This window comes from Gadus morhua, chromosome 18 (assembly GCF_902167405.1).
Source record: "Gadus morhua chromosome 18, gadMor3.0, whole genome shotgun sequence".
NCBI classification, from domain to species: Eukaryota; Metazoa; Chordata; class Actinopteri; order Gadiformes; family Gadidae; genus Gadus; species Gadus morhua.
The window spans coordinates 15,933,141-15,955,048 of NC_044065.1; the positions used below are offsets into that span (position 1 = coordinate 15,933,141).

Genomic DNA, 21,908 nt, shown 5'->3' on the forward strand with positions numbered 1-21,908 from the left:
CGTGCTGCCAAAGACACACACACCTCAGATTACAGATACACTGGACAGAGCAGAGGACTATGTATCCCAGGTAGAGGGTGATTAAAGATACTCTTAGCATTACAAAGGACTATATATCCCGGGTAGAGGGTGATTAAAGATACTCTTAGCATTACAGAGGACTACATATCCCATGGTAGATGGTGTTCAAAAATACACTTTAAAGAGCATTACAGAGGACAACATAACCCATGGTAGAAGGTGATTACAGATAGACTTTAAAGCGTATCACAGAGGAATGCATATCACCAAGTAGATTCAGTTTGAGGCACTCTTCAAATTAATGAATTTCATGAGAAAGTCTTGATATTTCACAAAATGTTCCTCTTCCTCTTGATGACATTTACATTTACTAATCTAGAGTCTGATCTAATGACAAACACAATGGAATCAGCACCAGCTGTTGTTGCAAGAGCTCAGCGATGCATTTATCGTCTATTGTCTGTAACAACAGGACCATTTCTCTTACCTTCTCAAAAGTTGCCAGCAACACGTGGGAGTGGCCCATATGTTCTGCAAGGCAAGAAACATAAATAAGCTCATTAATGTTTATGGATCTGTGTGACACCTGGTATATTGTAGATGCCAGATGTACACAGACAGTATTTCAGCCAAAATCAGTATCACAAAAGCATTTAACATGGGGACACATTTGCGATCTCCACATGCAAACAACACATCCACACAGCAGTGTCCAGTGTTTATATACAGTATTCAAAGATCTAGCAGTTATATATATATGAATACATAAATATATATTTATTTATATATGCATCCAATGTGCCTTAGATGAATATGCAAGAGCTAGTAGCCATGACAACAATAAGCATGCGAATAATTGGGAGTAACAAAAGCCCTCTTCACAACTGGTATCAACATGCAGTTGTGCCAAGGACAGGTTGGATTCATTTTAGACACATCGAGGACCCATGGCGGTCTGATCGCTCAGACCCTGTTGGGAGTGGGTCACACATAAAGCCTCGTTATTTTAGCAGCGCATACGCAAATGTGTCCGGGCCGTGTCGAAGGACCGCCTACTCGACTGATGTAAGTTGAAGTACGAGTAAAGGCTTAGTTATGGTTCCACGTCGACGCAATGCAAGGGGGTTTACGGAGCCATTACGTCCTTGCGTTCAACGCAAGGGCCTGATGTGCGCCTCCCAAAAAGTGGAACCTTGCATCGAGGCGACCCAGCAGCAAGGGCAAAGTGACTGCGTGGTAGTTGCGTTTCGTCCATGTGGAACCATAACTAAGCCTTAAGTTCTCATTCAAATGCCAGCAGCGTCATATTCAAATCTATTAATCTTAAAACCTGTCTGAACGTTTCGATAGGCCAGTTATAAAACAACAATGAAGGTTTAATAGAAGGGCGCTGTGGTTAGTTTGAAGATATTCTCTTGACAAAACAAAATAGCATTTTGAAATAGGATTTGTCATTGAACAATATTTCACACTATTAGATTGGTGATTTCTACATTCAAAACGTTTTTTCTCATGGACATTGTGTGGCAGTTGGGGAAATATGTACTTCTCACGCGTTCAACATACATGGATATTGAGCTGGCCAGATTGTAACTCACTACAACCAGAGGCCCACTTCAATGGAAAGGAAAGCCCACTGAGGGTCGACTGGTACAGACAGGAAGCCGGTGTGTACTGACCTTCGCCCTCGTCCACCACCGCCTGCACCACCATGGGGAAGACCTCCTTGTCCATGTCAAACAGCAGCTGGGAAGGCAAGGGAAGGGAAGGAAGCAGAACGTTATTTTTATATTCGATAGATTTTTTCAGTGCTGTAGGCTACCAGACTCATCTCACTAATCCCATTTCTACCCCTTATCCCTTCCCCTTACCCCTTCCCCTTACCCCTTCAAAACAAGGGGAAGGGGTAGATAATGGGATTGGGCCTAAATATGTCTGGGCTGTTGACTCCGTGGGAGACGGCCTACTCGGGTACACACGGAGCCTACCTCCTCGTCAGCCCATTCGCTGAGGTTGACCGAGTGGGACGGCAGGCAAAACTGCTGGCTGACTCCCCTCTTGAAGTGCACCGTCTCCGACTGCAGGGAGCTGTCCTGAGGAAGGTAGCTGCAGGGAGACAGGGCCCGTCACTCACACTGTCTCCTGGCCAGGGTTGGGCCCACACAAGTCAGGATCCAATTCAAACGTTATTCATCATTATTATAATTTTATAACTTTATTCAAGACACGGGAAGGTCCACATATAGTTGAGTATGATTACCTATAGTATCATTCTACACTATCGAAATCATGAAGATATTGTTCACAGATTCAGTAATGACAGAATGAAGGTTCCAGAGCAGTCACATTGATTTGAACCACATGTTCCCAAACTCTACAACATTACCAATAAACATTAATACTGCCGTGACCTTACATTGGCACCCCGCTGTGGAACTCTTCCATCGCTTGGTAGTAGATGGTGATGGCCACCTGTGTGTCAGCGTCAAACGTGAACTCGATGTTATAGCAGGCCCTGTTCTTCACCGCCTCCTCATCCTCACCCGGCAACTTCAGGTCCTCGCTACACCTGCGGGAGAACGGGGATGATGGAATGTATCAGAGAAGGTCTAAGGCTGCAAGGATCCTATAAAAGAGTAATCACGTCTTAAATCAAACAGCGGGGACAGTGCCATCTCTGGCGGATCCTAGTATTGCAATACACATTTCTCCCTGGTGGGTCCAATAAAGGCAGGTTAGAGTGCAAAGACTTGTTTTGATAATCGTGTCGTAAATAACTGGCAGGCTTTGAGCATGGCCAATCAGGTCCAATCAGGTCCAAACAGAAAACGTAATCACAAACTCATTTGATTATGCATAATATAGTCATCCTCATATGAAATGTGATCTATAGAAGCATGCATCTAGACACTGAATGGAGCTTATCGCCACGCATTCAGTTCCTCCAACCAGCTGGTGTTTAGTACCCAGATGGCCGCTTGGTGAATAAGGCCCATTGGCCAAGCCGATGTGGGGCGTTTCCGTACCTTACGAGCCGCAGTGTGTCCTTCCGGATGTTTATAAGGCTTCTCAGCGTTTTCACGGGTTCCTGGGGTGGGGGGGGCCGCATACGGGAACTGAAAGAAAAAAACAAACACCCACAGTCAAACGTTTATTTATTCAAACCTGCGCTTTGAGGAGCCCACGCGATGAGTGCATGAATAAGTATGAGGTGTCCATGCCTGTTCAAAGCTTTGAGCCGCAGTCAATTAACATCTGGGGCCCCCTGGTTGGCTGTAGGGGCCCAAGGGGGTCCCAAGAGGCAGCTGCGTCGCTACATGCTGAACAATGTGGATCCTGATGTTGGTTGAATATATTATGATCTTGGGGGGCCCGACTGAGATTTGAGCGAATTCATGGGGTCCTCGTTGGCACGAAGGACGACTTTTTATGCATACCAATTTGGTTTAAGAACAACATGTTGAGTGCTGACAGATACTATTCCGGTAACGTCATCTTGTCTGCATGATTCAAACTAAAGGCTGAAAAGTGCTGAAACCAGCTCACACTGTGTCCTTCTTGTCAGACTGAGCATAAGGCCACAGAGCACATTCACCATCGTCACCATCGTTCACAGATCACTAGCACCCATGGGAAACCCATAAGGGCAACTGATGAAGAATAACTTATTTTTAGGACCCTTCGGACAGAAAAATATTTAATTTAATTTTAGAGCAAGAGGAAGATGTGAGCAACAGTGAGCAAAGTTCCTTCAATGAGACATTCCTTCATTCAATGAGACATGACTCATATAGGAAAACTATCAAATCATGGGTAGTTAATACAAAGGAAACAAAGGTGAGAGGGAGAGAGAATCGTTGAGAGTTTGGGATTGGCCATGGCTGAAGTTAGGTGAAGTGGACATGTCCCTGAGGCTGCAAGAAAGTAACACAGCAAAGAATCAGTCGATTGGCCTCAGTATCAGACTTCGGGATGGGAGGTATCCCTTGGTCCAAGGAGAAGGTATAGAAATTAATTTCATTTGACTAGTATTTATATAAGCAGGGTTTATACAATGTGTTGAGATGCAGTGGCGTATTTCTATATGAACGGCGTTTTTCCTTACCATGTCTATATGCACTCATACTCTACACAAGCACACAGAAAAGCACACATACACTCCCTCGCATATAAACAAGGACGGATTCCATAGGACAACTTGTTCTGCTTATTCATGGAGTGGCACATTAACAGGACAGATAAGGATCACTGGGAGGGGAGACAGGTGCAAGAGACCAGCAGAAGTATAAAACTCTTCCAGGGCTTCCTCATGATGTACAGATCATGAGGAAGAGACACATGGATATGTGGATCAAAGAGGATTTCAATGCCATTGGGGATCCGTCTAGGAGTAGACACACTACACCCACGAGCACAACGACGAATGCTTCGTCAAGATACACATAGACACAGCTTCATCTGTTTGTGGTCACATTAGTCAGTCTATTATTACCAAACATATTGATATTATTTAGATTTTCTACATAAACAACATGATTCCAAACTGCTCAGAGCTCACCTTCACCCCTTAACCGAACGCAGCTCTTTTGAACAACCAGGATTTGCAAATCCTCCTCTCCTTTTTCCCATTCGTCGTGTGTTTTTGAAAGTAAAGTAGTTTATTATGAAATGAGGTCAATCCACCCCGAGTGTGATTACCATCCCAAACTGACCTTGATCATTCCTTTGAATATTCATATGGTCTATTGATGCAGTGTCTTCTTCTTTCCCCCATGCATCTGATTCCCTGTGCCACAGCCAACAGCAGACGCGGCCGTGGGGCTGGATTAGCGGGGTGTTTCACCTGGGCCAGTGAGCAGACGGGAGCGGCAGGTGAGGGGGGACGGCTGGCCAGTGCACCACCAGGCTTCGTGGAATTCCACATCGATCCGTTCCAGAAAATTGTCCCGTAATTGGACTTTCGATGCCCGCCGTGGATTGATGGGCGCTGTGGCTGCAGTTTCGTTCAATGAGTGTGCACTAAGATCGAGCAGGAGCCATTTATATTCTACGGTCGCTCGTCAGGTTACTATGGCAACAGGCCGTTACGGTAATTGTAGAGCTCATACAATGTCCTCTTTTATAACTGAGTGCGTGTTCCCTTCATACCGGGATAAAAAATATGAATTGATAAGACAGATGGTCTATTATCACCAAACATATTCATATTATTTCGATTTTCTACATAAACAACATGATTCTAAACTGCTCGGAGGTCAACTCCAACCCTTAACCAAACACAGCTCTTTTTGAACAACCGGGATTTGCAAATCCTCGTCTCCTTTTTCCCATTCGTCGTGTGTTTTTGAAGGTAAAGTAGCTGACTGTGGGAAAGGGGAGCTGAGAAGACTGGTGCTCTGTGAGAGACGATGGGGGGTGTGAGGGGGGGGCACCCGGGCTAGGATGTGGTTTAGATACCCCGACACTGCTCTCCTTCACCTACGGCCGGGGGGGGGAAGGAATCTGGGCCTTGCTGTGAGTGTATGTGTGCGTGTGTGTATGCTTGGGTTTGTGTGGGAGTGTTTCTGCTTGTGTGTGTGTGTGTGTGTGTGTGTTTGTTTGTTTGTTTGTGTGTGTGCGTGTGTTTCTGTTTGTGTGCGTGCGTGTGAGTGCGTGCGTGCGTGCATGCGTGCGTGTGTGCCTATCTGTGTATGTTTAGCTGTGACTAGCACAGTATCTAGTATAACTAAACATCTGGTACCAGCCGGAGTCATGCCGGGCAAACCACACAGGCGTGCACACACAGGTAAACACACACACACAAACACAAAGACACACAATCATTAACTAAAGCAGAAAAAGCAATATTGATACATTCTTAAAGGAAGGGCACAAGAAACCTTTGTTGGCTTGATAAATGTTTGTGCCAGTGGAGGCCGTTGCACTGGACAGGTAGGCTATGCTTTGAAGAACTTTAAAAATAAAACTACCAACGTGTATAACTTGATATTAAAGCACATACCACAATGCCTACTTTGGGGAGGGCTTTGGTGTGTGTGTGTGTGTGTGTGTGTGTGTGTGTGTGTGTGTGTGTGTGTGTGTGTGTGTGTGTGTGTGTGTGTGTGTGTGTGTGTGTGTGTGTGTGGACTACCCCGGGCAGCTATTTAATCATAATGACTATGTGTTTGGGGATTTGGTGTCTAAATATGACACATTACTTGTCTCCAGGGTTATCATAATAGTTTCCCCACTCCACTATAAACAAAGCCCAGAGGACACACACACCGTCCCTCCCATTCCCTACCATAAAACATCCAGAATCAGCAGGGATACAAACCCTTTACATATGGTACTTGATACATGACCTACATTTGACATTCCTAAGCTGCATGGAAAGTTTCAGGGAGAAGTGGAGGAAGACCTTTGATTAACATACACAATAAATGCACACACACATACAGACACACATACAGACACACACACACACACACACACACACACAATGAAAACAAAACCACTATACTGGAGTTCATGAATCCACTCTTCCATCTGCTAGCCAAACATGAAAGACAAATCAGGAAAAGATTGCACGCACACATCCAATCCACACCCTCACAATTTAAATTCTGAGACCGATTAAGGACACTCATTTTTTGTGCAAATATAATCTGCACAAAAAAATGGCCACTGCTAAATCTATCCCCGGTCTAGACGGCGGGTTGCCTGAGATCAGGGAGCAGGTTGAAGGATTCTTCCTTCGAGTCTCCCCAGAGATTGAAGTTATGTAGCTACATCTCAACCTGTATCGCGACTTGTTCTTGACAAAACAAGAGACAGTACACGTCCCCAAAGAAATAAAACTTCAAAGAGCAAGAGGCAGAGTTCTTTGTCTTCTTCGTCTTCCGTTCTTCCGTGGCGCCGTGGCTGCATTAGGTCTGAGATTGGCGAGGTCTTGACCTTGACGTCTTTAGCGATCAATATGAGCTGAGCACGGCCAGTTCTTCCACTTCCCAGGGAGCAGAGGATGGGAGTCCACGGACTCTCTTTTCATTTCAATTAGGCCTCGTGCCAACCGTGGAGCCCATTGAATTTTAGTTTTAATTAAATTATTCCAGATACCATTGGTTCACGCAGCAGCAGCAACCTTGAGTAATGAACACCTTATCTCTGAGTTTTCAGAGGGCCTCTGTCATAAATCAAGCCCCAAGGTCACTAAAATAACAACCGGTTACATAATGGAGTTAAGAATTAATTTTTTTGGTCAGGCTTTTTCTTAAAGCAGCTCACCTGAATGCCTCACTACAATAGTTCTTTGGATACATCTCTATAGATGTTCGATGCTACTTTGTGTAACATTACCTATTTCATTACCCCAGGTTTCCCACTAAATACCGCCTGGATCAGAGAGAGGAATGTAACCAATACCTACCGCCACAGGTCTGATTCCCAGGAAGTTAAGGTCAGTGTTCTCCCCAAACAGGTAACCTTCTGGGTGGGTGGAGTCAAACTTCTCTCCTCCCATGATGAAATGACTGGCAAAGTAACTTCCTGCAGACAAAACACAAAAGGGCCAGGGTCAATGACTCGAAACTTAAAAAGAAGACATAGCTGTATAATCGTCTTTCACATTGTACTTGAGAAAGATTTTTGTATTGTTTTAAATGATTGGTTTGTTCCGTGACCTCAGGAGAATCTTGATCGAGCCGCCTGTCGCCAATTAGATTTAAAATGCATGAGAGTGGCTGTGAACACCACAAATGGACGATATAAATCGTACTAATTACTATAGACCCCAGTGAAAAAAATCTAAAACGTGAAGCATGACCAATGTTTTCTCTACAACACCATCATTATGCAGTCAAACAGAGAGCCTACACCCAAAGTTACAAAGTACAAAGCTGCCTTTTGAGTTGAGGGAATACTTTGTAGCTTGGCTTGTTGTTGTTGGACCGTTTGGGATGGGAGTTTGGCCAGATGTTGTTTTGTTGCCAGCACTCTCTCTGTGTTGATGACCAAACTGTTAAATATCTCCTAGAGGTTGAGCCCGGTGTATAATCAAACACAGCTGATACCATAGTGCCTCTGAGTTTTACAATGTCAATTTGGGGAAATAACACAGGTTATTTGGTAGCAAAATGCATATATATAGATGCAGAAAGAAAGGCTGATGTAGTCAGACAGAAAGGCAGTCAGACAGACAGACAGACAGACAGACAGACAGACAAATGGATACATATTCATCAAAACAGTCGTCGTATTATTTTGTAACAGGTGAGCTGCTTTTTTGACACCAGATCTCAGCACAAGAAGTGGATCTGACAGCTCAGTTTCTGCAGCAACAATTCTGGGATATATGTGTTCCAGATACCGTAACAACAACCACTGCAACTACAACTACAACCTCAACCTCACCAAACCTCTCTGCTTCATACACACAGATTTTGAAGGCATTAGCACAACACGGGTTTCTGGGGATTTAATCCAGGTAAACATTTCTCTTTAACACAGGGACCAGGTCACATTTAAATAATTCAATTCAGTTTACACCTTTCTTAGTAACTACTTCAAGCCTCGAAAGTACTGAAATCACATAGTGTCTCTGTGGGTTTTACGTGTTGACCTAATCGTCAGACCCTACGCGTTGTATAGGCCGTAGACTAGTTCAGTAGGCATATGTACTGTTAGCTATGAACATCATCCAAACTATTAGCCATCTGAAGATCAATATTAAGTCATGTGGTTGGCGTCACATTTCTTGTATGCAGGAATACCTCTTATCAAATCAAGGGATTTTCATAATTCCATACAGCTCTTTTCAACATGGATTTCCAACCTAACACTATGTTATTACATTTTTCATTTGAATCAAAATATTCTGGTCGATTGCTATTTATGATCTTAATGCAGACAGGCTGCCGATCGTGTTGGTCTATAGACAGACCTATCTCTCTACTGAGAATATCAATTTGTGAACTGAATTGGTCTCTCCCGACCAGATGGCGCTGATTCTCTGGCTCCACAGGTATCTGCATGCATATGTCGTTGGATAGCGTAATGATTATGACGATGAGGACAGCATATTAACGGCTTGAACGATGGCGTCTGTTGTGGACGATTCGTTGCCCTCCCGCTATAAACATACACAACTTGCGCAATGAGAGTTGATCAGTAATCCTCAGTGACCGTATAGCACACACACAACAGGACTATGGACTTACCCGATTTCGGCGGATAACGGTACACCGAATTGGACGGGATGTCCACTTCTTCCACGCCTATGTTCTGTCTGCTTATAAAAGCTCCCATTTCCAGTTGAATTCAAAATAAACGTATTTAGCATAACACTCAATATCCACGATATTAAACGACCGACTTAATTTCTAGTATGTAGTCCAGTTCTTGCTGCCATTGCCATTTCCCTCCGGTCCAAGGCCTCGTAATGGGGCGCCCAGTGTTGTGACCGTTGCGGGGATTAGTTGGTTCTGTGACCGCTTATGTCTCCCGGTTGAACGCTGCAGACCGAGACGCTGTGCGGAGGACGACCAACCGAGAGCGAGTCCCTTTAACACCGGAGCGGTTCTATTGTGTGACGGTATCGCATCTTCTTTGCGTGTCGGGTTCTTAAAGAGCAAGTAAAGCGAGTCCCTTGTGTTTTTTAGCGCTCTGTGATACTCAATCGCCAAGAACTCAGCATAGTCTTCCCGTTTCAATTCACTGCTGTGTGATTTCGATGGTCTTGTTCGACGTCCTGTCAAAGACCACTTCTATTGCTACCCGTGATGACGTCAGGGACAAATCCGGACCGTGGTTTTGCGCAGTCCAATCCAGGAGCTCGCGACGCCTCTGTTACTGGACCGTCCTACGCCAAACGTGATCGACACGGACTGCACTGCAGCGTGCAACAATCAAATATTTGTAAAACTTGAAATCCTCCCTTATAATCAAATTTAAGTAACTCAACAAATCCTGAACATACTGGCAAATTTAGATTTTTATTATAAAATGTTGGCAACAAGTCGACTACCGCTAATAAAGATAATATATATAACGTCCTGGATCATTCCTGTTTAATATTGTACAACCGTACAACGTTGTGAATTCAACAACACACAATTAATCATACAATTATGTATTATAATAAAACCGACGTTGGCCTATAAAAGTATACCGACTGCTTGTGAACGGTCTGCAGTACCACTCCGAGCCAGACGGGGGCGACGGACTCTCAGTGCTCCACCCCAGGATGCCGACAAGAAGGGAAAGCGTCGACGTGATATAAAAAAATATAAAGTGGAAGCCAGTCCTTCTGCCGCCATTTCACGGGAAAGAAACGCGGAAAACAACACGCTGGGGACACAATATTGAACCATTGCATTGCTGCCGAGAACAAAGCTATTGAATAGTTGAACAGAATCGTGTATTTAGTCAACGGCGTAGTCAGATAGCTCAATTCGGCTGGTCTAAAATCCTAATTTGGAGCAAAAATGAGCTACGGAAGGCCACCGCCCGACGTGGAGGGAATGACCTCCCTCAAAGTAGACAATCTGACGTATCGGACGTCACCCGAGACTTTGCGCCGTGTGTTTGAAAAGTACGGTCGGGTAGGCGATGTTTATATCCCCCGTGACAGGTACACCAAGGAAAGCCGTGGCTTTGCCTTCGTGCGTTTCCACGACAACAGGGACGCCGAAGACGCGATGGATGCAATGGACGGTGCCCTGCTCGACGGACGCGAGCTCCGGGTGCAGATGGCGCGCTATGGCCGCCCACCTGATTCCCACTACGGCCGAAGAGGGGGCGGCGGTGCGCCCCGTAGACATGGGGGTTCCGGTAGAAGAAGCAGGAGGTACATATTTCTGTGTTTAAACGTTACCAGTTTATTATCAATGTTTTACATGTGGAGAAGAATGCGCGCGTCGTCAATGCGGTTATCAAGACATGCAGGATGCAATTATTTTTTGCTTTCCACTTCTAAAATATGTCGATTTATTCTCATCCAGCCGCTCGGGTAGTCCGAGACGCCGCAGACGCAGCCGTTCCCGGAGCAGAAGCCGCTCCCGAAGCCGCTCTCGCTACAGCCGTTCCAGGTCCAGGTCTTACTCCAGATCAAGGTCCAAGTCCAGGAGCCAGAGGAGAAGCAAGTCAAAGTCTGCTTCCAGACAGCGTTCCCGCTCAAAGTCCAAGTCCAAGTCCAGGAGTCGAACCCCGCCATCCAACGTGGGTTCGAAGTCCCGGTCCAGGTCCAAGAGCAGGCCCAAATCTCCAGAGGATAATGGCACAGAGTCTTAACCCAATCCCGGGAACCAGACGGTAGGGTCACAGGATGTTTCAATGTCATAGAATGGATGTTTCAGATTGCAGTTGTCGCGAGGACATCTGCTTCGTAGAGGCCCATTCATAACTATAACAGATAATCCAAGAATACATAGTCTATTAAGCTGTTTCATAATTGGAAAGTACTCTGTCTCTTAGGACTGCAGACTCCTGTTATTCTGCGTGTGCTTCAGGGGTTGTGTTAACCGCTTTAAAGCACATGCAGTTTAACCGTGTACATTTTAGAACGGCACTACTACACTGAAGCATATGGTCACTGGGTGTCCAGGCACGTTAGTGCGTGGGAATGTGAGGGCTGGACGTGCTGTAACCAAAAACATGCACCTAAATGTGGAATTCTTTCCTCCAAGCTGCGGAACCCCGTTTGCAAAGAGGAGTTGGGGGTGTGGCAGTGTGAGGCAGTTAGTGTGTGGCCGGCCCGTGTGACCTGCCTGGTGGCTGCTGAGGGCGCTGCAGGCATTGGCAGTAAAGGAGCAGGTCACCATGGCAACGTTGGCTGCTAAAACGGGAGCAGGTCGCCATGGCGGCGGTGGGTGCCGGTCAGTTGGTGTGTGAGGTGATGGTGGCGAGGTGCGGGCGCTGGACCACAGTCCCAGAGGTACAGGGCAGCTGTACCTGAGGCTGTGGTCCTCCTGCTACTTGCAGAGGGAGCGGAGTCCCCAAGGTTTGTTTATCTAATAACAGCTGTGTGTCGGCCCCAGGGCCCCCTTTCAAGAGGTAGGGTATTTGAGAAGGGGGGCCTTGGGGAAGGTGACCGGAAATGCTAATGTTACTGTCGGTGCAGTTGGCATTTCTAGAAATGCCCCACCAAATCTGCGACACCATGTCCAACTCTACTACGGGGTTTCAACTATTACGATCAAGCCTGTAAAGTCCCAGTAGTCAAGACTAGCTGAGCGTGTAGGGCTGAGTCCGACGGTGCGTCTCATCGTTATTAATCCCGTCCATTCTCTTTCAGATCTCGGAGTGGCTGAAGTTCACCAGCACCAGGAGCCCGGACTGAGCCTCTGGACCGCACTGTTCACCCCCTGATTCCAGACCAAAAGGTCATTGGTCTGAACCCCAATGTTTAAAAGAGTTTCATTTTCGTCCAAACTGTGTTGTGATTTGCTGTGTGCTAACTGTTTAGGGGTGAGCCATTTAGAAGAAGTGTTTGGTGAGGCAGCTCTCCCGTTTTTTTTCCCTTTTCATTACTAGTGATTGCATTTGTGTTGCGTCCTCGCTCGCTTTTCTTTACCCCCCCCGCATCGCAGCTCTTATTTTAATCCATGTTTCGAAACCCCCTTTTACAGACGGGTGTTCAAGTTTGTTCATTTTCTTGCTCAATGTAGTTCAGCTAGACATGGACTGACCTGTCAATAGGAGCCGACCAACTCTGTAACATGGCCGCGTTGTGTAACGGCGTGCCGAGCAGAGACCACCCCGTGTACAGGGCACTCGCTCGCTAGGGACTTTTTAGTTTTTTGCTCCTCCAGCACAGCCCTTTTTTCCTCTCCCGGTACCTTCCTGTGACTCTAACACTCTCTCCTGTGTATCTTTTGTGCACTAGGCGCAGTTGTGTAGCAGTTGAGTAATGCTGGTTAGCTGGTAGAGGTGATGCGGGGCAGTGCGCCGGTTTGGCGTGTTGCGGTGCGCCGGTTTGGCGTGTTGCGGTGCAGGGCGCCCCCCCGCCTGGGGCTCCACCCTCCGTTGCCGGTTTGTAAGGTCACAGGTGTGGCAAAATTGTGTGCCCCTCATCCGCTCATCTACTTCCTGTCATGTGACTTCTCTCCCCATCCCTCCTGTGTACACATTCTTGTCCTCCTTTCCTCCCTCCTTTGCCCCCCCCGTCCTCCCTTCTGCGGAGCTGTTTTCTCCCTCCCTAAAGGTAGCTGTTGGAGTCTAGATGGACTCTAGTAAATCGTGGGAAGGCCAGTCTGTTAAGTAGGGGTTGCATTATTTTGTGAAGTCCTCCATTGTCTTGTAATTGCTTCTGCTTAATGACAATAAAATATTTGATATTCAAGTGAATCGTTTCTCTGACTGCTCCCCCACTCAGGTTCTCATTAGTATTTAACTAATTACATTGTTAAAAAAACGCTAGATGTGTACACGGCCTGAGGAGAAAGGGGGGGGGTTGTTTTCCTTAAACAACAACTCTAATCTAAAATGGAAGCCAACACTGGCCGTGGGCCGACCCCTCTGTCAACGTAAGCCCGGCTTTACTTCATCATGGATTTTGCGAGGCCCTTATCAACTTGTTTTTGCAAACGTCCGTTGATGCGATTACCTGCAAAGTAGTGAGTCGCGCGCACGCAACGTGACTTCGGTTCACCTGATCCCAGATGGACGGTGATGACGTCGGCGCGCTTGAGGGGCGTATTGAACGGATATGACGTGCGGTAGCCTACGCGGCAGCCCGCCCCTTAATGTATATCACCGATGCTGATAATGTGGCTTTGGACCATGAGGAAAATCACAAACAAGGAGTGAGGTGTTGGATTTCTCGTGTTTACCTACACAAAGCGCCGTATAAATAGGTAGGGAAGACCCACTCCAAACAAAACAGTCTGGCTATAGAGCATGCTACGCATGTAATACCGCCGCCTGTCACAATGGATTTAACTTTTTTACTCGCCGCCGTTATTTTTACTCTTCTTGCTATTGTGGTGGCAACGTCCATATTTAATGGTTCGCCGTCCTCTGTTGACTTTGCGAGGAGCTACTTTGGACCAAAGGATAAAGCTCAGGCAGGATTAGATAAATCTAGTGCATGGCAGAACGGTCATATTACCAACAAGAAGAAAACGGCGGACGACTGGAATGAAGTTAGTGGGAGTTCACATGACCACTGGGAAGTCGTTAAATCGGTCCTTTCCGTAAGTCTGTCCTGTTTGTTTCGCAAGTTAACACCAATGTCTAGTGCACACTGTACTCACATATTCCCCTTATCGTATTCCAACAACAATGATCTATCTGGATGCTTGCTGACATTGTAGTGGAAACACTCCGAGCGTATGTTAGATGTCTAGAGTAGGAAGCTATGGAGAGCATGGATGTATTTTGATATAAGGTGAACTTTGAGACTGAACTGAGTGAAAACGAAGCATAGGCTACAAATGTAACAGTCCTGCTTATTTTGCGCACTTACATACAGTATTGCGTACCACCGACCGCCTATCTGTAAAACTGCGTTATTGTGGGCCAAATCAATCCTTTGTTATTATGACATGGTACTCCCTCATCTCTCTCGTACGTAATGTCTCGCAGGAGGAATCGGAGTCGCGGCTTGACGCTGCTGAACACGCAGCCCCATCTCAGTCCACTTCCGACGACTCTAGATGCATCCGTCCATCTAGGAGCAAGAGCTATGACGTGGACTCTCCGTCTGCTGCTGCCTCCTTGGGGGTCGGTCGGAGGTCTCTCATCGGGCTCTCTGAGAAGGAGCTCCTAAAGTGTGCTTTTTCTTATCCCCAGACCGAGGGAATCTCAGAGAGCCCGGACGTTGATGGTAAGAAGAAGCATATTGTGAAGCATAAGCCTAATGACGAATGAAGGATGATAGATCAGTCGAGGGATTGGCAATGTGAATGAATCCCCCATTTCTGCATAGAACTGAAGTATCTCCCGGGACGGGCCCAAGCCAGCCGCATAGAGACCATGATGTCCAAACAGGAGCTGGAGGAAGAGCAGAGGTGAGGACTGATGGGTCATGGTTTCCATAAACATACAATTTAACTTGAGCTACAAAGTACTTATTTTATATGTAACATGGATCAAAGCCTTATCTTCTATGTCTGTTTGGGGAATTGCATCTAGTCATCACATTTGTATTTGTTTAATGTAATACCACCTCTTAGCAATAGTACCAACCAGTTTTCGGTGAAGTGAATTGTCTGCCCTACTAACCATTGGAGAGGCTACACGTGTACGCCATGGGTGTTTTGGTGAAGTTTTGGCATGTCACTCCGGAGTCGTCTGTCCTTGTCTGTGCGATCACCGTCTTCGGCTTAAGGCTAGACTGAGTGAGGCAATATTAGATCTGTGCCAAGCGTACAGGGTTCAAGGTATCCCAGCTTAGAGGAGTCACTCTGGGCCTTCTCTGGAAAGGTTTCCTCTGAATGAACATTCATTCCAGAGATCAACGGACGATGACCGTAGAGAGTTATACAGAAAAAGATATACTGTATACTAGGGGACCTGGGACCACACAGTTTAGAGTCAATCTTTAGATCCAGGTTTCATAATTGTCCCTGCATGCCCTGCTTTTATGTTTAAATATAGTTCCCCACAGACCTAAGCTTTCTAAAGGCCCGTTGGACAAACAGTAAGGGAGAGTGGGGATGTGTGGTAACGTATGGCTGTATGAACATTTACTTGATGCTTAACTGGTAGGCTAAGCCCCAAAGCAAACAGCCTCTGTGTGTCTCACCTTCTCCTGTGGCCTGGTACCAATATTCCCTTGCTTTGGATATCTGTTGGTCCATTGGGGCCGGGGCGTGTTGTTCTCCTGTGGAGGTGTTGATTTAGGGAACCTTTAGCTGCTGACTCAGTCTGAAGGTGAAATAGGCCTTAGTTAATTCCGCTGAGGATTGTCCCTCATTTGGCCTCAAAGCGGCACCAAACAATGACCAGCGTTGCTGAGCAGTTTGCTTTAGAAAGGATTTATGTCATTGTTTGAATATGTTTCAAACAATGACATAATTGGCACAATCAGCTTTTTTCAGGAATAAGCTCATATTGGGTTGTTTATGCTAATTTAATACCTAGCAAATATGAAAGGACTTCTATCTTGTATTGATGATGTAATTTTAATTTTGAGGTTATTCCTGCCACTTCTACTACTGTAATGCGGTTCTGTGTTTTCAAAATCCTTGTCTGGGGGATTTTGTTTGCACCAAAAAAGGCCGGCATTCACCATTAATTGACTTGCTTCATAGACAGTTTGACTAGATACCTGACTACTATCAATACCAGAAAAGGAAGAAAGTGAGCACAATATCTACCTATCCTGCTCCTAGAGCATGGCCAAGATGGTCCCCATGGAAATTATGGAACTATATGACTGACAAAAAGACCTTTGGTTAATAAAATATAATCTTATAAGCCATGAATGCACTATACACATGTAAATGCAATGCACTGTGAAACCTATTGTGTATTTTGGGTATATATGGTCTACATGCTGAGTGTGCTGTGACTTCCCAGGGTACAACGGGAGCAGCTGGCGGCCATCTTCCAACTGCTCCGAGAGAACAAGCAGACGTTTGGGGAGGTTTCGGAGGGGGAGCTGGAGGACCAGTTCAGACTCTACTCCACCTGAGGCCCGCAACACTACAACAACCCCCCACCCCACTCCCTGTGAACCATCTGCCATTGAGATCTATGAGCTCTTCTTAAAGACTGTTCCATCTGATGAGTACCATGCGTTAGGAAACGTTTACAGAAAGACATGCAAAGCAGAAACCGAACAATACTGGATGCTCATCGTTGTCCTTATGTTCATTCAGCCCCGTCCACCGGTAAACTCCAGGTTATGTGAAATTAAACTTAGCTCAGGACATTCTTTAATAGATTCCAAACTGTAAATAAGACAAATGAATTGCGTAGTTTGATCAGTTTTATATGAGGATACGTTTAAAGTAGTGAATAAAATGTATAATAACATTATGTATGTTATGTGTTGACCATTTTTTTCATGTTGTTCATTCTTCATGTATTAAACCGCCAAGGGTATAAGACCTGCAAAGCTGCTTCAGTATGATGATTCAGTATGAACTCCTGTTAAATAAAGAGGTAAAAGTTGTGTTTAGATACTGTGTGTGCGTGCGTGCATGTGAGTGAGATTCAAGGAAATTATATGCGTTTTTTTAAGCTGTCATCACTCCATAACTAAATCCCCACGCCCACCTTGATGGGCGTGGGGAACTAGGTACACAAAACGCCAGGGTTGAAAATGTTTGCTCAACAGTGTCAACCAGGACACCGTGATGGCATCTCGCGCTGTAAGAAGGTTTGTCGCAGTGCTGATAATCCTCACCATAAGCAAATGCTTGTACATGCGACTACAGCATTCGAAGAAGGCCGGGTGAGTTCTAAGACTAATATTCCTTGTCGTTGTGTTTACAACGTTACTGTGGGTTTGGATACAATTGGGTGATTAATGCTGATATATTTTGGCCTACCTGTGCAAAGCATCCAACAATTTGGGGAGGCAAAAGATAAGGGATTCCTGCTGACGGAAGAGGAAGCCCCAAAGTCGACCCTGGATGACGATGAAGAGTTGACCACTATCGAAAAGGCAGAGTTGGTCACTAAAAACTCTGTACAGTTGACCACTGAAGACATTGATGAGGGGACATCTGATGGGAATGAAACCTGGTTGATTCAACACACGCCTACAAAGAGGTCTGTAGGCTCGGACTCTGAGACGCTCATGCCTCTCCTCCATAAGAAAGACTTTCGGAAGTTGCCCCAATGGGACTTTGAAGATGTATACTCAAGGAGTGACCAGCCAAGACAGATGGTATGTAGTTGGATCTCACCTGCTAATTAAACAGGGAAATCATACCTATATGGCTGGGGTAACCCAATGGTGGTTAGTCCATTACATCTTCGATTACGTTATTGTCCCAAATGTTCAGTTTAATTTCTTCAATCATTTTGTGCTTCTTCTGGTACTAAAAAAATAAAACAATATCAGCTTATTCTTTAAAGTCTCTACAGTGTAAAAATTCATGTTTTTGTCTCTTTATTTGGTAAGACATGTTCCCTTTCTCTGCGGAAGTCTGAAGATGCAAACTTCACCAAGAACTTTATTCCAAACATCAACTTGTTCATGTACAACAGGAGCGTCACTGTGAGGGAGTGGAACAGGCTCTCCCACTTTAACAACCCCTTTGGTTTCATGGGCTACGATTACAGAGGTACATTTGTGTGAGAAAGACCAAAAGGACATTCACATTAGTAAACCCACATATACGGGTGCTTTTCAATTTCATCCATTCATTGTATAGATTACAGGTTTGTTTTGTACTTTATCCAGAGGTTGTAGCTGCATTGCGACATATCCCAAAACCACAGGAACCAATGCTTGTTGCCAGGGGAGACGGGGTAGGCTGTGTGTCCTGTGCTGTAGTGGGCACAGCTGGAATCCTCAGTGGTTCAGGAATGGGGAAGGAGATTGATGGCCATGACTATGTGTTCCGGTAAGATGGCAAAGGCCAGAGTATGTTTGTTATTGTTTATTACTTTTAATATTGCTGATTTTCATCCTGTGGCAAAGTTTAAGAGGTAACCAAGTCTTTTCGTTAGACCTGCTCACGCAAACCTTTCGGTGAACCAGTATTTGTTTAGAGGGTTTGACGGCGGATCAATCGATGAAATGCTGCCAAGTACATGTCACAAGGGTTGCCGTAGCGATGAAGTAGGGTTCTAAAGTGTACCCATCCCAGACAATGAAGCCTTCTGTATTGCTGGGGAAAGTCTCTCATAGAAAGGCATGTGTTGGCCCTTTCGTTTTCCACATCAGTACTAGTATTAACAAATGCCTACGTCCTGGTGGAAACGAATCCATGTTGAAAAAAGGGATCAAAAGGGAGCCCTTGTATAGAGAAATGTTAACTTTATTGCGGTCATCTTTTTTTTTTCCCCCAACAGGATGAATGGTGCTATCACCAAGGGATACGAGGAGGATGTAGGAAACAAGACCTCTGTGTACCTCCACACTGCCTACTCCCTCACTTCAGCTCTGTCGTACTACAAGAAACACGGTTTACCAAGATTCGCCCGTGATGAGGTACAGAACACTATACCGAGGGTACGGACCTGGTTCATGTCATATTTAAGCCATAATAAGGTAACGTTAATGAATGTCCTGCTATTCGCCCTTTCCTTTTCCCCAATTGCGGAAATTTCTCCAATTGAAACAATGTGTAAAATAAATAGACTACAATTACTTTCAAGCACACACACACACACACACACACACACACACACACACACACACACACACGCTCAGTCTGTCACTCACTCACGCATTAACAAGTGAAAAGTGTGGCTGCTACTTCCTGTTGCAGGGTATCAAGTATGTGATGATTCCGAGTGGGTATCGGGATTTCCAGTGGCTGCAGGCCCTGTTCACTGGGAAATTAGTCTCAGCGGGCCCCTTCAAGCACTTGCGGTAAACATTCACCCTCTACATTTTCATAGCTTGGTGCAGTAACTCAACACTGTATGGCATGGCATCTTTATTTGTATGTTTTACTCAGACACAAGACTTTTCTCAAACTGTGCCTTCCCTGAACAAGCTTTAACCAAAAAGGATAAAGATTACCTTAAATATATTTACATACTATGAGTGGTTGAATAGCCACTTGACCATTCTCCCCGCTGCTGTTGATTGAGGTGATTGCTGATAGGATTCTGTGTTTTCCAGGCCAACGCAGTACTATACCGAGAAGTTGGACAATAAACACTTCTACCTTCTTCATCCCGATTTCCTGAGATATTTGAGGAACAGGTCAATTATTTTTTCTTTTGCATGCTGTGAATTGGTGTGGAAAGATATCACATAGTTGATGGACTTTTCCACAGGCGTGTTATTGTGAGTGTATGTGATATATGTGTTGAAGTGTATGTACAGTATACTGTACCTGGCTGTTCACACTTTTCCTATGTCATAGATTTCTGAGGTCTCCAGGTCTCAATTATGAATTCTGGGCTGTAGTTAAACCTACAAATGGAGCAGTAGCTCTTTTCCTGGCTCTGCACACCTGTGATGTGGTAAGCAGAAGACGAGATTTTGTGATTTTTTTTGTGTTGAACCAAACAGCCACTTTCACATATAGTTTGCTATCGTTGTACTGCCAACCCTTGTCATTAGCATTAACCCCATTGGATTGATTCTTCAATATTCTGGTCTATTTTGTACGATTTCAGGCAATTTCAGATCTCTCTTTCTCTCAAGTATTCTATTTAAACAGTAAAGAAATTTGTTGAATAGTCATACATAAATATGGGTACCCTTAATCTAACTCTCTTGCTCTCTCGCTCTCTCAGGTGAATGCATATGGCTTCATCACAGAAGACTACCAAAAATACCCTTACACTTATTACAAGGGAACTGCTCAAAAGATGATTTTCTATTTCACCCATGACTTCATTACGGAAATGAATGCGTGGAAGAACTTGCACAATGCCGGAATAATCAATCTTTACCAACGGAGGGAACCATAAGGGTGTTTTAACTGGATTCTGGAAGAGGAGCCATTTGGTCAGACTTTACAATTTAGACCTGGCCTGTCAACCTGGTGTTGGTAACCAAATCGTACGATTTTGCAATGCATGCATAAGACGTATGTATCTTATAATGAATGCATATGATGCATGTGTCTTATAATGCAGAAATATGATGCATGCACAGTAAAGGGGCTATTGTATTAGGCTGTATAGGACAAAAAAAGGCCTATACAGCCATGATTTGGGTACAAGAAATGTGTAAGTACTCGGAAGCTAATCTTGACGTAGACAGTGATTTGAGCTTGGGTATGAAACGGTTAGGTGTAACTTTGATTAGTAAGAAGTACAGTTGTCACGGCTTAGTGTTGTCTGGATTCCCGTAAAAAAAAAAAAAATTGAGAAATGACGGGTCGCAGGCATTGTGTGATTCTGTAACTATTTCGCAAACCTTTTAAATTATCTTTGATGGTTTGGTCATCGCAAATGTAGTTCAATTGTTGTGACTTGAGTGAACGAGGCATCTAGTAAGATAGGCCTACAGTTTGGCTTACATAAAAAAATGTAGACCTTATCACTAATGGGCCTACGGCGACTGGAAGACCACACAATGATCGTGTGCTAAATTGTATCGATGTTGTTGCCTTATTTTCTCTAAGAATAGCAAACATGTTTGAATGCACAAATATGTTGCTAAATCGATCTTCCTAAGCCGATGCCTGGGCGTTCTCTGAATTGCATTTTGGTGGTCAGAGTTGGGGAAAGAACAAGAGAGTAACATGTGCTCCCATCATACCTTGCAGGCAAAATTAAATAACATTATTTATGTCTGATGCAAGGATTATTGCCGTTTTTTCCTGGTTATATTCTTTCATGCAACTTCATGTTTGGGTTTTTCTGTGAATTCCAATCTGAACTACAGTAAACCACGATGTAGAGATGTATCGCGGAGAACATGGTTCGTGCTGAGGCTCTTTGCCTCCAGTACACTCTCGTTTCACTTCAGATCGCATAAATCTTTCGCCTTTTACTAAAGATTTCCGTGGAGTGGAACATTTTGAGTATTCATCAATTTTTTGATGCCCTGCTTTACGGCGGGGTTTCCTGAATTGTCAAATAATAATTATTGCTCAAACCAAATACCACTCATAGTTAGACTACATATGCCTCAAATCAGTATTAGTTCTCAGGACGTTACTACCTATAATTAATTAGGGTCTAGCATTGATCAAACAGATAGAATGCTATGAGTTCTGTCGTTCGTATCTCTTGTCAACATGTTGTACCTCAGTGTACACACGTCTTCTGAGTTACGACTCTGCATTTTCCAATTCCACTATGGACAAGAGTAAAACAAT

At 44.8% G+C, this 21,908-nt stretch overlaps 3 protein-coding genes and 1 non-coding gene across 10 annotated transcripts in view; 3 read left to right on the top strand and 1 right to left on the bottom strand.

Annotated features, from left to right (window-relative positions):
• rnf157 (ring finger protein 157) overlaps nucleotides 1–10,242 on the bottom strand; it is a 24,231-nt gene extending 13,989 nt beyond the window's left edge. The window contains 9 exon segments of the mRNA XM_030340966.1: nucleotides 1–4; nucleotides 509–552; nucleotides 1,701–1,767; nucleotides 2,010–2,127; nucleotides 2,438–2,590; nucleotides 3,048–3,121; nucleotides 3,123–3,137; nucleotides 7,430–7,548; nucleotides 9,219–10,242. The exon segment at nucleotides 1–4 is cut by the window's left edge and continues 44 nt beyond it. Coding sequence (XP_030196826.1) covers nucleotides 1–4; nucleotides 509–552; nucleotides 1,701–1,767; nucleotides 2,010–2,127; nucleotides 2,438–2,590; nucleotides 3,048–3,121; nucleotides 3,123–3,137; nucleotides 7,430–7,548; nucleotides 9,219–9,306 — 682 coding nt within the window. The 5' untranslated portion in view covers nucleotides 9,307–10,242.
• A 34-nt stretch (nucleotides 10,243–10,276) lies between these two features.
• srsf2a (serine and arginine rich splicing factor 2a) lies at nucleotides 10,277–13,339 on the top strand. 3 transcript variants are annotated; one of them, XR_003973906.1, is made up of 4 exons: nucleotides 10,277–10,846; nucleotides 11,001–11,310; nucleotides 12,293–12,380; nucleotides 12,884–13,339. XR_003973906.1 is itself a non-coding variant. In XM_030340893.1 (3 exons), the coding sequence occupies exons 1-2, from the start codon at nucleotides 10,485–10,487 to the stop codon at nucleotides 11,287–11,289; spliced, it is 651 nt and encodes a 216-aa protein (XP_030196753.1). In that variant the 5' UTR covers nucleotides 10,277–10,484; the 3' UTR covers nucleotides 11,290–11,310; nucleotides 11,685–13,339. The 3 variants fall into 3 exon arrangements, 2 of the variants coding, with proteins under 2 accessions (XP_030196753.1, XP_030196752.1); XM_030340893.1 differs by having other exon boundaries at nucleotides 11,685–13,339; XM_030340892.1 differs by having other exon boundaries at nucleotides 12,293–13,339.
• Nucleotides 13,340–13,477: 138 nt separating this feature from the next.
• On the top strand, nucleotides 13,478–21,610 carry LOC115531543 (alpha-N-acetylgalactosaminide alpha-2,6-sialyltransferase 1). 5 transcript variants are annotated; one of them, XM_030340886.1, is made up of 12 exons: nucleotides 13,478–14,192; nucleotides 14,584–14,824; nucleotides 14,927–15,008; nucleotides 16,522–17,401; nucleotides 17,509–17,839; nucleotides 18,077–18,239; nucleotides 18,359–18,521; nucleotides 18,973–19,111; nucleotides 19,392–19,495; nucleotides 19,751–19,834; nucleotides 19,998–20,097; nucleotides 20,374–21,610. In XM_030340886.1, the coding sequence occupies exons 4-12, from the start codon at nucleotides 17,304–17,306 to the stop codon at nucleotides 20,548–20,550; spliced, it is 1,359 nt and encodes a 452-aa protein (XP_030196746.1). In that variant the 5' UTR covers nucleotides 13,478–14,192; nucleotides 14,584–14,824; nucleotides 14,927–15,008; nucleotides 16,522–17,303; the 3' UTR covers nucleotides 20,551–21,610. The 5 variants fall into 5 exon arrangements, with proteins under 5 accessions (XP_030196746.1, XP_030196748.1, XP_030196747.1 ...); XM_030340888.1 differs by having other exon boundaries at nucleotides 14,791–14,824; XM_030340887.1 differs by having other exon boundaries at nucleotides 13,478–13,853.
• Nucleotides 21,537–21,651, top strand: LOC115531731 (U5 spliceosomal RNA). The gene has a single exon (XR_003973931.1). It is a non-coding gene; the product is annotated as a U5 spliceosomal RNA (small nuclear RNA).
• Nucleotides 21,652–21,908: the final 257 nt, after the last annotated feature.

What these genes read in the sequence shown, in the direction of transcription:
- srsf2a (XM_030340893.1), top strand. Translation starts at nt 10,485, where the DNA reads ATGAGCTACGGAAGGCCACCGCCCGACGTGGAGGGAATGACCTCCCTC. An exon ending in TCCGGTAGAAGAAGCAGGAG is followed by an intron (nt 10,847 to 11,000) that starts GTACATATTTCT and finishes ATTCTCATCCAG; the next exon opens with CCGCTCGGGTAGTCCGAGAC.
- LOC115531543 (XM_030340886.1), top strand. Translation starts at nt 17,304, where the DNA reads ATGGCATCTCGCGCTGTAAGAAGGTTTGTCGCAGTGCTGATAATCCTC. An exon ending in CAGCATTCGAAGAAGGCCGG is followed by an intron (nt 17,402 to 17,508) that starts GTGAGTTCTAAG and finishes ACCTGTGCAAAG; the next exon opens with CATCCAACAATTTGGGGAGG. An exon ending in CATGGGCTACGATTACAGAG is followed by an intron (nt 18,240 to 18,358) that starts GTACATTTGTGT and finishes TACTTTATCCAG; the next exon opens with AGGTTGTAGCTGCATTGCGA.